Source organism: Cebus imitator, unplaced genomic scaffold, assembly GCF_001604975.1.
Source record: "Cebus imitator isolate Cc_AM_T3 unplaced genomic scaffold, Cebus_imitator-1.0 Scaffold77, whole genome shotgun sequence".
Taxonomy (NCBI): Eukaryota; Metazoa; Chordata; class Mammalia; order Primates; family Cebidae; genus Cebus; species Cebus imitator.
Window position 1 is genome coordinate 992,915 of NW_016107392.1, and position 15,104 is coordinate 1,008,018.

Consider the following 15,104-nt stretch of genomic DNA (forward strand, 5'->3'; position numbering starts at 1 on the left):
ATTTAATCACAACAAATACACTCTGACATTACCAAGAAAGAAGTATGAAAATTTCAAACCCCAGAAGTCATTTAAAAAATGATAGACAAAATAACTACATAAAAATTACAAATTTATGCATGCCAAACACAAAAGGCAAATGACAAACTGAGAAAAAAAGCATGCAACATATAAGACACAGTAAACAAATCTCTTGCATAGACAGAAAGCACTTACAGATCGAGAAGAAGAAAAGTCCAACAAATAGCAAAATGGGCAAAGGATTTTATCAGACAGCTTATATAAAGTCAGTAGATAGAATGTTCCGTCTCATCCATAAAGAAAACATTAACAAAAAACAACACATATCAAGTAAACACTATCAGACTGTTAAAAACTAGAATGGATGATTAACAGTATTAATGAGAGTATGGAAAAATAGGTACTTTCATTGTGTAGTCAGGGTTAACTCAGATGGCCTGTGTTGTCCAAACCCTGTATATCCAAAGAAAGATTTGGACCTTACCCAACTCCTAAGAGATAATCTCTAAGACTCTGAAATATTCTGCCTGTTCAGGGTCTCTTTGTCTACTTGGGGCCTTGGGTCACATCAGATAGTTATGCTAATGTGAGTTGTGGTGGAGGGCTCTGGGCCACATTGTATTAATTTTGGATGGTGAGGCTGGGAACTGAATAATGAAGGCCGGCCACATGGACATTCTTTGCAGACATAACTGGTCCCCAATAGAAGCTCTGGACACCAAGGCTGGATGAGCTTCCCTGATTAGCAGTACTTCATGAGTGTTAGCTCTCATCATGGCTGGAAGAAGTAAGTGCTATCTATGAAACTCCACTGGGAGAAGACAACTAGTCTTTCCTAGACTCTGCCCTAAATCAATTCTGTTGATTTTAGTTTGTAACATTTCACTGTAATAAGTCACAACCATTAATGTAATGATTTTTCTGAATTTCTCAAATCCTTTTAGTGAATCATTGAACTTTATTTAGGGTAGTCTTGGGCACTCCTGATCACAGGTGATGTCAGAAGTGGGACTCACTAGAATTACACTGACTCACTGAAATATGGCAAAAGAATGGTTTGGGAAAAGGAAGAATAAGAGGGTAGGAGTTGACAAATCTTTGATTTGGGCCACCCATGGTGTGAAGTAGTCCCTGTGTTGCAACCAGTTACTAGAAGTAAAAGTCACCACTGGAATTTAGAAATGATAAATCTGACTCCCAATACTGGATGCATAAGGAAATGCAAAATGACAAGAAACATGCTAAATATACAGTCTCTCAGTTATTAGGTGTAACAGCTAAAATGACAGTGAAGTGTTGAGGCAATTCCTGATGCTGGGCCAAGCTTGAATTTTAGCTGGTCTAAGCTACAGACACTAGCTTCAGGCTTTCCAACAAAGGGACAAATAACATGCTGAAACAACTGACAGCTAAAATAAAATGATTCATGAGAGAATGGGGAAAGACAAAAGGAAGAATCAAGGGACTCATTCCAGCAGGTTGGACACTGATGGGATCAAAGGTCTTAATGAAGCACTATTGGAGATTACATAGACCAATGGGAGCTCCTGGCATACCCCAACTTTGAAGAGTTTTAAACAAATCTGTTCTATTTACCTTAGTCTGGGGGAATTAACAAAGCTGAAAGGCAAAAAGGACAATGAAAAATGTTACCTCAAATCATCCGTGGCAATTGTCTCACAAACTAATATGAATAAAGACTGATGAAAAGAGTCAGGGTCCTTTAGTCTGATCCTTGTTTGGGGACATGGGCTATAGCACGTGTGGTTAAGATGGTCAGTGAGTGGAGAGAAAGCTTTTCTGGGACTCTTTGACATGGCAGACCAATGCACTGAGGTTCCTAAAACTGTTGGTGAAATCCTAATGTTGACTACAGTTAGTTTGGGAGACTTAGCCATGAAATGGTTGATGAAATTTAAAGTTGAGATTAAAATGGAAATATTTAAATGAACTTCATGTGAACTGAATGTATCTCCTTTTCCTGAATGCATTGGGATGTATTTTATATCTGATTGGGGATTATGTAGACCATCTAATATTCTAAAACTGAAGGCAGGTAAATTTGTCCTTTATCCACTATACCTGCTAAATATGCCCTTTATCCAGCATACCCACTAAATGGGAATGCATAGAATTGTCCAAGCCCACAGATTTTAGTTGGAAATAGTATAAAGTACCTAGTGCACAAAAAGAGATTAACTTTTAATCAATGACATGTTAGAAACTGGGATGCTGATACCAACATATTTTCTCTACAGTAGCCCTGTATGGACCAGAGTTTGGGGCTTATGGAAAAAGCCTGTGAGTACCATCAAGCAGTGACTACTGGAATTTGGACCAGAAAATTTTCGGAAGCAGCTGTAAGATATGCAGCATTTGGGAACCAATTACTAACTTGCTATTGGACATTTTACTAATGTTGGAACTAATTTCTAACCAATTACTAACTTGCTATTGGACATCAGGTTCCCAAATGCTGCATATCTTACAGCTGCTTCTGAAAATGCCCCTGTGACTGAATGCATTAATCAGGGTTCTTCAGAAAAATAGACCCAGTAGGGTGTGTGTGTGTGTGTAGGTTTATTATAGGAATTATATCAGTGAATATATACATATGTGTATGTACATTGTCATAGAATTATGGAGACTGAGAAGTCTCATAATCTGTGCAAGTTATAGAACTAGGAAAGCTGGTGGTATAATACAGTTCAAGTCCAAAGGCCTGAGAACTAGAAGCTCTGATGTCTGGGGGCAGATGATGAATATCCCAGTTCAAGAAGACAGAATTCACCCTTCCTCCATCCTTTTGTTCTATTCAGGCAGGCCCTCAATAGATTAGATAATGCCCCACCTCCTTACGTTGGTGATCGTGGATCTTCTTTATGAATCTACCAATTCAAATGCTAATCTCTTCCAGAAACACCCTCAGAGGCACATCCGGAAATAATGTGTTACCAGCTACCTGGGCATCCCATGGCCCAGTTAAGCTGACACATAAAATTAACCATTATACTGAAGGACATATAAACGTGAAACTTGAAATGCCCATAATGTCTTAAATGATGTGAAAGGAACACTCTAATAAGACAGTGCCCAGAAGGGCTCCATAATAAATGGAATGCTGTGGTAGCCCCAGGAGACTACCTACAGAGTAGTCTATAAAAGGGCCCTGACAGGACTAGACATTTACTTTGGACTAGGCTTTGCACCCCCAGAGGTACCTGGGCACAGATGCTTAAAATACTATGAAAGGACTGAAACAGAAGATACTGTGCCAATTTGGACCATCAAGTTATATTTCTTCAGACCAGCAAACATACTTCAATAGCCCATAGTGTCTAAGGATGGGCAAAAAGATATCGCATCAAAATGGATAGTGGTTTAACTAGAGAACTGAAAAAGGTAATTGAAACATTGTCTAAAATGGGGGATGATAAAGGCAGGAAGGGCTAGTATATATACCTTCGTGAGTATGTATGCCCATTTAACATGAGGGGGACAAGAGCGAGTTCCCACTTGACAAATTCTTTTACTTTTATGGTATATCTGGAGAAGGAGGGATGAAGGAGGACACTGGTACAAGCTACAAAGTGATTTCTCACATCACCTCAACTTTCTTTTTTTTCCAACTTGGGGCAGTGGTTGGAGACTGCAGGGCCAGAAACAGGAATGATTCCTAAACAAGAAACTTATTTAAAGCTTTATGTCAGAACTGCTATGGGCCTAATGGGGTGGACTGTGTCTTCACCCCATCTGGCAAAATTTGGACTGATAGAGAATGCAGCTGTATTGCCTGGTGGTCAAGATAGCCTACTAGTTCTAAACCTACATATCCTTACTCTGTGTAAAGGGGAATGAGCTGAAAGGAGGCACGAGCTAGACTGTAATACTCCTGGCAATCTAGACCAGCGCAGTGGCTAAGCCTAACAACTCTTCCAAAGGTGGAAATGTTTAGGTAAAAAATTATGACAAGTGAAAAATAGGAGAAATAGCCAAGGCATGGGAATAAATAAATGAATTAGATAATGAGGAAAAGCTAGTATTACATTGGTGCTTTGAGAGAGGCTCAGAGCAAGAGACAGTTATCTCTTAGCTTAATTATACTAGATGCCCAAAAAGGTGAAGTCCGTTTTCTAAGACTAGCCCTGCTCTTAGAACCTGAAAAGGTTGAATGAAAGCCTGTGAACTTGAGTGCTCAGGAAGACATTCTGGTCATATGATATAATGATGAACTGGACCAATTAATTGTTAATACCACAGTGGAACTCTAGTAACAGGCTGTTATCTTTTGATTCTTATTTTTCAGGTTACGTCTACTACAATACTGCAGATACAGTATAACACTGGCACTGTTGGTGTGGTTCTTCTTCCTATGTAAGTAAGTCATATGATGATGATCAAATGTATTGGAAAATTGAATCACAGTCTCATTACACAGTATGTAATATCAATGAAAAGTGGGCTGAGTAAGAACTGGATCTACTTAATTATGAGTTTATTTCTATGCTGAGTATGTATGTATAAGTTTGTCAAAAGGTATAAATAGCAGAACATTAAAATAGGAGATAATCATACTAGTTAAAAACTATGAAAATGTCTAATGGCTTTATAGGACTGATTAGTTGTTTCATTAAATCTATTCCTACCCCACACTTGCTCCTCAAAATTTTAGGCATCATATTGACACTATCACTATGTCATTTATAAGAATGCTATACTAAATGTAGATGCTTAGACATATATGATGGTTTTGCTGTAGGAGAGCCTAGGCCAAGTGACCATGGGTAGCCTGTGTGTAAATGATTAACTCAGCAGGCCTGGGTTGTCCAAATGCTGTACATTGTAAAGAATGGTCTGGACCTTGCTAAACTCCTGGGAGATAACCTCTGAGGCCTCGGAATACGTTGCCTTGTAAGAGTATCTTTGTCTACCTGGGACCTTGGGCTATGTCAGATAGTTTATGCTAACAATTGATTTATTGTGGTGGTAGTGGTAGAGACCTTGGACACACAGTATCAATTTTGACCCCTGGAAAGTCCAGAGACTAACTGAGGTCAGCCATGTGGGCACTGCATGTAGATATAAACAACCTGCAGTAGGAACCAGTGACACCAAAGTTGGATGATTAGCAGCACTTCATATTATCTCACGTTACGGCTGGGAGAATTAAGTGCTGTTAATTAAGACTCCATAGGGAGAAAACAACTGGAAGCTTGTGCTTGGTCTCATCTGGACTCTGCCGCATGGCAAGGGCCCCCGACCCCAAGGCTGTGGACCACTACTGGTCTGTGGCCCATTAGAAACTAGGCTACACAGCAGCAGGTGGGCAGTGGGCGAGCGAGCATTACCACCTGAGCTCTGCCTCCAGTCCTATCAGCGGCAGCATTAGATTCTCATAGGAGCACAAGCCCTATTGTGTGTGTGCAAGGCATCTAGGTTGTGCGCTCCTCATGAGAATCTAATGCCTGTTGCTCTGAAGTGGGATGGTTTCATTCCAAAACCATCCCCCCACATTTGTGGAAAAATTGTCCACATCTGTGGAAAAACTGTCTTCCCCGAAACTGGTCCCTGGTGCCAAAATGGTTGGGGACCGCTGCTATACGCCATTTACTTTTGCTGATTTTAATCTGTGTCCTTTCAGTGTAATAAACCATAACCATGAGTATAATGGCTTCTCTGAGTTCTGCAAGTCCTTGTAGCAAAGTGTTGAACATGAGTTATCTTGAGGACCCCTGACCATAGTCATAAACTGTTTGCCTTTATGATTATAAATTAATGCAACTCTTTTTGGATGAAAATTTGACAGTATCCTTATACCAGAAATTCTAGGAATGTACCCCTAAAATATATATGTATATATGCATTAGGCCACACATAAAAGGGTATTTATGCAGTTCTGTCAGAGCTGATGATTGGAAACACCTAAAATTCATCAATAAGGTACCAGTTAAGGAAATTCTCATTCATCTATTTAATGAAATCTGACATACCAGTTTATAAAAAGGAGATTAATATATGCAAACTGATACAGAAAGACTTTCAAGATAGATGGCTGTGTAAGACAGAGTTAATTTATAGCTGAACTGGAAAAGCTCTATTTTTACCTCTGGGGAATTCTGGCTGTCCAGCTTGGACTCTTGGCCAAGATAAGAAGAGTAAGATTAATGATACGCTGTTTACTGCCTGAAACTCCCCCTGATAACCCCACATGGCCAGTTTGTTTACTGATGGTTTTCATTTGGCAGAATCAGGAAGACAGCCTGATTTGATGTCAGGACTAGAGGGTCCTAAAAACCCAGATGGGAACTTTGGCCTTGAGGTCTTCTGAAGCTAAGATGAATCACATAGATCTTAGTGTTTCAATCTGAAGACAGGTAGTCTATGTGTGAATAAGGCCGCTGGAAAGCTAGCACCTGGGTCCTCATGTTTACCACATTATCTTTCTCTCGCTGCACCATATCCTCTGCCTTTAAATAAAAGCCACACATAAAAATGCTCTGTGGAGTCTTATAAGTCCTTTCAAATATCTAATTTGTAAAATCTTTGCAATAGTCAGGTGACACAAGCAAGGTCTATGACAATATGTAAAACAATGGGAAGTAAGCTTTCTGAAATGCTAGCAAGCAAAGTGGAAAAGGCCATCAAGGACATGTGGGAGAAGATTCTGATTCTCCTACACAGGGATGTATTGCAGTGGGTGTTGTAGTTGGCTTAAGGATCAGTGGAATTTGCAAAACCTTCAGGGACACAGACTGAAAATAAAAGAGTGGCAGGATAGCCTCAAATGAAGCTTTTATCCAGTCTGACTCTACCTTGCACAGATAATGTCACCAATAGCTGTGTGACGTCATGACTCTGGGGATCTTGGGAAATGTATGCTTAGGGAGGCTGCATCTGTACCCGTACTGTATGGTGACTGCACCTTCACCAGAATGGAGGCTGGGTTCACAGAATGCAAAGCCTATTTATCACATGAAATATCTGAAAGATGGCACCATAAACTCTAGCCACTCTTAAAAAAGTATTTGGTTAGAAAATATATTTATAATTTCAATAGAAGAGGCCAGAAACGCAGCTGCCCTCATCTGAACCTCAAGAGTAACAGTGGGGGATTGCCAAGCAAACAAGGGGAGTCGAAACTCTCCCCACTCTCAACTTCTGATGGTGACTCCTATGATGGAGGGCAAAATGAAGGCTGAGAGTGAGGGCTAGGAAACGTAAGGAACAGAAAGGTGTGGCAAGGATGTGACAGAAGGGTTTTCTAGTTAGATGAGGTGGAACTAAGCTGAGTGGAACCATCACATGGGGCTGGAAGTGACACTAAGTAGCAGCGGCAGGATGGGTGTTGCTTTCCTCTTCCTTTTGGGGCTCTTCTGCTCTCATTCTCTCATCACTGCTACTGCAGAGAAATTAGGGAGAAGTCACAGTAGGAGCAGTAGGGATTCTCCTTTATTGCTTCTTATTCATTCCCTCTGCCACAGATATGTCATGAGGAGGCTGGGAAACAGAACCAAAGTACAAAAAGAAAGGCTTGGGGGAAGGTTCCAATTCAGTAGCATGGCAGTGTTTTGTCTGCTTGACTTTTTAATTTCCTGCCCTGGTGCTGTAGCAAAATGAGGCAGGAGTGGGTGGTAGCAGAGGAGAGGCGGGAATGATGGCAGGACTGAAAGGAGAAAAAGGGAGAGAAAGGGACGTCCTATACTGGAGAAGATAAATATATACCCAGTTTTGAAGAATTCTGTGTAAATACATGATGCTGTTAAGTACTATTAAGCATTAATTCTTTATTATATTTTTAACCCTGTAACTTTGGAATTCTTGAGGAAAATTAATTTTGTCCTCTGTGAACAAAAATGTATTCTTTCTTTCTCCACTCCCTCTTCTTTCTCCCCATAACTATCTATATGCCAGATAATATATGAAGAAAATTTAGTTTTTAAGAACTCCCAGTAGTCACTATAATAAGTGTACAGTTATAAAAAGTATGTATGTGTAGTTATTTTATTCACCAACGAATGTCTGTAAGATCTCTACCAGGCAATAACATATGTTTATGTGCCTCAATCAACAAAAGGTGGAAAGTCATGGCAGTGAAAGATGGTGGACAGTGGGATATTTGTCATGCCTGTGCATGGACTGGAGAGATGAGGCTATAAGCTTTACCTGGGAAAGCAAAAAATAAATTTGGAAATACACACATACAGAAACATTAAAATCTATATATATGAAAATATACACTCTTCAGTTCCATAAACATCCATTAAAGGACAAAGTAGGAAGTAGGAACAAGACAAAGGAGAGGGGCAGAAAGAGAAAATGAAAGAGGAAAAGAAATGGAAAAAAGGAAAAGGCAGAAAGAGGTAAAAGAAGATAAAGATACACTAAGGAGAAGACAGACATATAAGGAGGAGATAAGGAGAAAGAGACAGGGAGCCACAAAGAGCAGGACTACCGCTCACAGACATTCTGCATAGTCTCCATCTGTGACTTCACTCTATGTCTGAGTTTGACTGCCTTGGACACCGTCACGCCCTTTGGAATTGTTTAGAATTAGCAAAGCTTCAGGAGCCAAACAAATGCTGTAAGTGCCTCCATTTAAGCCCATGTGGCTACTGAACACTTCGAATGTGGCTGATTTCAACTCAAATGTCTGTAAATATAAATGCACACCAGATTTCTGAAGACTTTGGACAAAAAATATTTCACATTCTTATGCAGAAAGAATATGAAATATTTTGGATATATTTGGGTTAAATAAAATACATTTTTAAGGTTAATTTCATTTTCTTCTTTTTACCTCTTTAAATGTGGTTACAAGCAAATTTATAATTACATATGTGGCTTATATTTCTGTCATAATGTACTGTTTTCTAACATTGTGAGTCTCCTCATTAAAATCAAGGTTGGCAAAGTAAGTTTGCTAATGTCTAAATCTCCCAAACTGCTACAAACATACCAATATGCTGGACTTTTTCATCGATGACTTCACAATGGTATGGCCACCGTGTTGGGCTCAGTGGACCAGAAGAAGAGACACCATATAAATCCCGTGGTTCACGAAGACGTGGCACCCATCTCCCTAGCTGATATTCTAATAGTATCTGTGTAGTCCGGGGGAAGAAGGGATCACCAAAAGAGTTGGCTGAGAAAAAGATTCAAACACAATCATGAGTGAGAAGAAGAAAAACCCCAATTCCTACAATTTTTATATAGTTCCTTTTTCCCTTTCAACACTATTTGATGTGTGGATATCTTCATAAATGTCTTATAATTCATGGCACTTTTTATAAAAGTACTAATGAAACTTTGTGATGACTGATCTTCACAATAGCTAAAAAATAGTTGTTGACCTTTATACTATTCATTTATTCTAAGCTCACTACTTTAAAAACATTTGTTTCTTGCAGCTTTTCTAGCAAATCATCTACTTTGACTCCTCTTAGTCACACTATTTTTTGTCTAATGAGTGAAATACAGTGATGAACTATAACTCACTACTTACTGGAACTGTATTCTCAAGTTTTGCTAGTGAACTCAGTCACAGCTTTTTCTCACTTCTCCTTCTAGACCTACTGTGTGATACAACGCCGGGAACACAATTCACATAGACTCGCATGGGGCTATGCCAAGCAGACCATGTGCAGTGGCCTGATCTTTTTGTTGTGATACTCTGCGGCATCAGTTTGATATTGATGATCACCCCTCCGTAAGCGTGCTCCCCCTTCTTTTATGATACATTTCCTGGATTTCCACCACCCTTTTACATATTTGGTTCTCCATTTGTCTCATTGACTCCTCTTGCTTTTTCACCTCTGAAATGTGGCTTTTTGCTGAGATTTAGTTCTTGGTTATTTTTGTACAACAGCAGATACTGCAACTGGACTAGAATCAGATGACTGGGTTCCTTCCCTTTTACCACTTTGTTTCTGTATGACTTTGTTTGGGCAAGGCAGCCTCTCGGAACATAAATCTTACTACAGGTCAATAACTAATAATACCATCTTCCCCAGCTACTTATCAGGATTGTTCTATAGCTCATTCGTCCAACAGAAGAACCAGGAAAAGGGGTCCTTACAGTGTGCAGGGAATCTGAAGGGATGAAGGAAACCACAGAAAGGTATCTCCTAATCCTGTATATAAGCCTACACGTCTCAGCCAAATCCCTAGTCTATACAAGCAGACACATTCTTAGAGACTATGAAAACTTAACTGAAACTTTAACCCCCCCCAACACACACACACACGTCTCAGCTCAACCCCTGAATTACACATGTGCAAGATAGTCCCAAACCAACACAAGGAAAGCTTAAGAGAACTAAACAGAGATTTGAACCATCTATAAAGTCTCAAAATCCCTGAGCTACACTGGCATAGGAGAGAACCAAATAAGCATAGCAAAGGCTTAGAGATCAGAGCTGAGATCTGAATTACTATCCACAGAAGGGGTGACAGAACTTACTGCTTAAACCTAACTGGATTGATTGCCTGCTAGAAGAAATACATTGACCTCGTCCAGAAGGACCCAGACTCTACACAACATAGCATGAATAATGGAAAACCAGGAATAGGACCAATTCTCAGGGCAAAAGGCAATCAATAAATGTCAACATCAAGATAACTCAGATACTAAAACTATCAGACAAGAACTTTAAAGGAGTCATTACAATTATACTCCATGAGGTAAAGGAAAAGCACACTTGTGCTGAATTAAAAGATAAGAATTCTTGGTAAAGAAATAACCATTGCTGGGAATGCAAAGAGATACAGCCACTTTAGAAAATAGATTCGGTTTCTCAGACAGCATATATTTAGCATATAACCCAACAATACTGTTTCTAGGGACTTACCCAAGAGAAATAAAAACATGTTCACACAAGGACTTGTACAAAAAGGTCCACAGGAGCTTTATTTGTTACAGCCACAAGCTGGTAACAATTTAAATGTGCATGAATGGACGGCTAAATGGAGAAATTGTGGTCTATTCACATAATGGAATACCTCTCAATAATAAAAAGGAACAACCGACATATGCAACAATATGGATCAATCTCAAGAGTATTATGCTAAGTGAAAGAAGACAGAAGACACAAAATGTATGATTCTGTTTTGTGAAATTCTAGAAAAGCCAAATATAGGGGAGAGAAAGCAAATAACTGGTTGCCTGGAGCCAGGGGTGAAGCCTGGAAAGAGAGGATCTACTGCAGAGACACAGGAACATTTAGGGGTGATTAAATGTTTTATCTTGCATTTGGTAATATTCTAAACAAAGCAAGAAACATAAAGGGATTATTATAAATGGGCAATTCATACCAACTATGAATATGAATAGATAATAAGCCTCTGGAAGTAATTCTCAACTTCTCTAGCAATCCCAGAAATGCTAGTTAAAGCAGTGAGTTATCTCCTGTCTTCCAATAGCTTGGCAAAATTTTAAAAACAGAAAAGGGCAGCAGGGAAAAGTCTATAAAACAGTACTATAAAATGTCTATGTCTATGGGTATAGATATGTGTATATGCAAAGAAGTTCTAGAATGACACACACCAAACTGAGAATGGTGGTTATCTCAAAGAGGAAGATTTATTTTAGGATGCTGGTAAAAGAAAAAAGAAAAAAAAAAAAAAAGATAAAGGCCTTAACTTCAATTTCAGAGTATTTGTGATACATATGTAAACATTTAGTAGAGATATTTTAGCATTTGAAAGTACACCTCTAAGTATAAATTTTAAAAAATTAAGTATACATCAAGGTGCCCACACACATGTTCAGTTGCAAATGAATGACTTTATTAAGGAGACTCTTTAGACAATATACTTCATTTAAATGAAGATGTACTTGTAACATAATCTGTCTATTATAACGAGTCATACAGTAAATGTATTTAAATAAATGACAATCCTTACTTTAAATATAAGAGAACCACCACTTTCACTTCTTATTTTCTAATATAAAATAAGTTTACCTAAAACAAACCTGAAAAGTTTGAGCTCTGCAAGTGGATACATTTGTTTCTCACAATCTACTAGAATAATTCCCTATATTATTCAATCTGACTTTTTAGTTTCCTCATCTTATTTTTTATCCACTCAAGGTTTTATGCTAAAAAAAACTACATGAATAAGTTCAAACCTGATAAAAGTGCACATTGATGAAGATCTTCATTTACAAATTTCATGAACATATCCTCATCCTAAAATAAGAATTTAAAAATATTTCTCTTTTAAAATCCAACAGTTTTCAAATCCAGAAATTGTTTACATCTATTTTAGTACTTGGGATTGAGTATATGTCTTTAACCTTTAATAAATGAGAAAATTAAAGAATTATTATTGGCTTTAGCCAATATTCAGGATATTTGAAGGGCCAAAGCACCCAACACTTCAAATATCCTGCACCTTAAAGTTTGCATCTTTTATTCCGCCTCTTCCCGTGGGCGTTGTCAAAATAATGAATCTATGGAAGGAATAAAGTTTATAGATTATTGGTAAACCTGGGAAAACAATTTAAGAATAAAATTGGCCAGGTGCAGTAGCTCATGCCTGTAATCCCCGTACTTTGGAAGGCTGAGGCAGGCTGAGGCAGGCAGATCACCTGAGGTCAGGAGTTTGAGACCAGCCTGGCTAACATGGTGAAACCCCATTTCTCCTAAAAATGCAAAAAAATTAGTTGAGTGTGGTGGCACATGCCTGTAATCCCAACTACTCAGGAGGCGGAGCCAAGTGAATCGTCTGAACCCAGGAGGCAGAGGTTGCGTTGCGGTGAACCGAGATTGCGCCATTGCGCTCCAGCTTGGGCAACAAGAGCAAAACTCTGTCTCAAAATAAATAAATAAATAAAATTAACAAAAAAACCCCCACCGAAAGCCATAAATCCTTTAAGTAGCTAAAGTAAGCTTTAAGAGCTTATTTTGGGACAATTAATTTACATACATAATTTATACTTTAATAAAATTTGAAGGAAATCTCTCAGAATACGTAGTAGAAACAGACTAAAGAATTTTAAATACTACATTTCTCCCCTTTTTTTCTTCTTCCAAGTCCCTTCCTTTATGACATCAGAGCCACATTAAAATTGTTACAGTGACACAAAATAAGGTTAGAACATGATGGTTCTATGATACATATTACGGTATAACACGATGGAATCAGCATATGTAAGAAAATAAGTGGACATCAATCCTAAAAATAAAACCCTATTAATAATTTCATACATGAATTTTAATAAAACCTAGAGAATCTTAGCTAAAATATTTTCTCAAAAAAAAAAAAAAACATAGTTTTTCTTTCTAAACAGCGCACAGTTTTCCCAGTGATAGCTTAGCTTTTTCAGCCAAATTATTTCCCAACTTCAATGACAATAATTTAAACATCCAATTGATTTTACAATATTTTAATTGGGGTTTAATGATACAAATTTTATCTCCAAGTAAAATAAAGTTGAGAAAAACATACCGATTCGTCTTCATCACTGATTGTTCCGTCTGAATAGTCTTCTTTTTCTGAATCTTCTGACATCTCTTCCAGTGTTTGACGTGAGATTTCTTGTAATATATGGGTAGGCTGTAAAACAATTTCTAAGGAACTTATTTGACAGCTTTTCAAGCTGTAGATGTTTACTATATTAAATGAGTACTCAAAAATAAATTCAATTGTATTTAATTAAATTAATTAATTAATTTTTTTTGAGATGGAGTCTTGCTCTGTCTCCCAGGTTGGAGTGCAATGGCACAATATCAGCTCACTGTAACCTCCGCCTCCCGGGTTCAAGAGATTCTCCTGCTGCAGCCTCCCAAGTAGCTGGGATTACAGGCGCCTGCCACCAGGTCCGGCTACTTTTTTTTAATTTTTTTTTATTTTTAGTAGAGACAGTTTTTTTTTTTTTAACAGTCACAACAGTCTTCTCTAAAAACTAATTAGAATACAACTAATGAAACCTTCAATTTCAAAGATTTAAAGGAAATTTCCATGATTATAAGAGACAACCACAATAAAAGACAAATCAAGTAAATAATTAAAAGGAATTTCCAGAGTATATAGCCAAATCATTCACATTCTATTATATTTACAATTATATACTAGAGAGCAAGTTCAGAATGATCCTGAGGCAAAGATAATGAATTAAAAAAATTATAGTCACTTCGTGAAATGTAGCAATGTAATTTTAAGTTTTCTCCGTAATTTTCAACTGACCAAAAGTTCAAGTGACAAGACCTTGCGTTTTGATTAATATTTTTCTGTAGATACCATCTGTTCTAATATTCGTTTATATTATTCTCACTCTTAGAAATTCAATAGCTACCAGAAGGTTGTATTGGTGATGACCATTACCCTTCTATGCAAGTATCTTCCCATGTAGTTACTAAGACAAGGGAATAATGGAAATTTCTTGTCAAGTTTCCATTGTTATTGAGGGACCAAAATACTTGACAATTTCAAATCTATTGGTTTACACCCCTCTCTAAAGAAAGCCTGTGTTGGAGCGTGGACTACATAGAAGTCCAAGCTCTGCGGCAAATTACTGCCAACGCCACGGAGCTGACTGTCTCATAGATGACACCCTCAGTCCTAAAAGACTGAAGTTTTTGCCTGGGCATCACAACTGCACATTTGGAAAACCGGACTGGCCTAAACCTCACTCCTTACAGGCGCACACGGGGCACACGAAGTGCTGACCTGCTGCGGATACTCTGGCCTCAGGAGAGAGCCCTTATTCAGCCACAGTCCGCGGGTGTCTTCCACCACTGCGGAGGAGGAGCAGATGCGGGTGCGTCCACGCTTAGCCAAGTCCCAACGGTACCAAGTTCTCGGCCGGAAGCACGATAAGGCCACAACTCCCCGCAGCCGAGTTCCCTCCGGCCCTCACTCCTGGACACCGCGGTGTGGGGAGGTGCTCATTTTCCGGGGCGCGCTCGCCTTCCTTCTCCGTACCTCACCGTCCTGTTGTCCCGTCGGGGCCAGCACCTCGCTCACACCTCGAGTCCTCTGGCCAAGCCAGTAGTCGTTTCCGTGCGCTAAGAATATCTTGGGATCTCGCGGAGGACGCAGACCCAACCGCTAGAAGGAACCCCACTGCCGGAGTTCCGCAG

The 15,104-nt window shown here is 38.8% G+C and overlaps 1 protein-coding gene across 7 annotated transcripts in view; it reads right to left on the bottom strand.

Moving 5' to 3' along the window:
- Positions 1-15,104, bottom strand: part of AGBL3 (ATP/GTP binding protein like 3) — a 131,409-nt gene extending 116,305 nt beyond the window's left edge. The window contains exons 1-5 of one of the 7 annotated variants that reach the window (XM_037739974.1): positions 14,692-15,104; positions 13,471-13,578; positions 12,149-12,209; positions 8,978-9,163; positions 3,144-7,518 (exon numbers count right to left, since the gene is read on the bottom strand). In XM_037739974.1, the coding sequence (XP_037595902.1) occupies positions 7,508-7,518; positions 8,978-9,163; positions 12,149-12,209; positions 13,471-13,533 (321 nt within the window). In that variant the 5' untranslated portion in view covers positions 13,534-13,578; positions 14,692-15,104 and the 3' untranslated portion in view covers positions 3,144-7,507. Of the gene's footprint in view, positions 1-3,143; positions 7,519-7,929; positions 9,164-12,148; positions 12,210-13,470; positions 13,593-14,691 lie in introns of those variants that run through there. The other 6 variants (XM_037739968.1, XM_037739973.1, XM_037739969.1 and 3 more) reach the window with 6 other exon arrangements.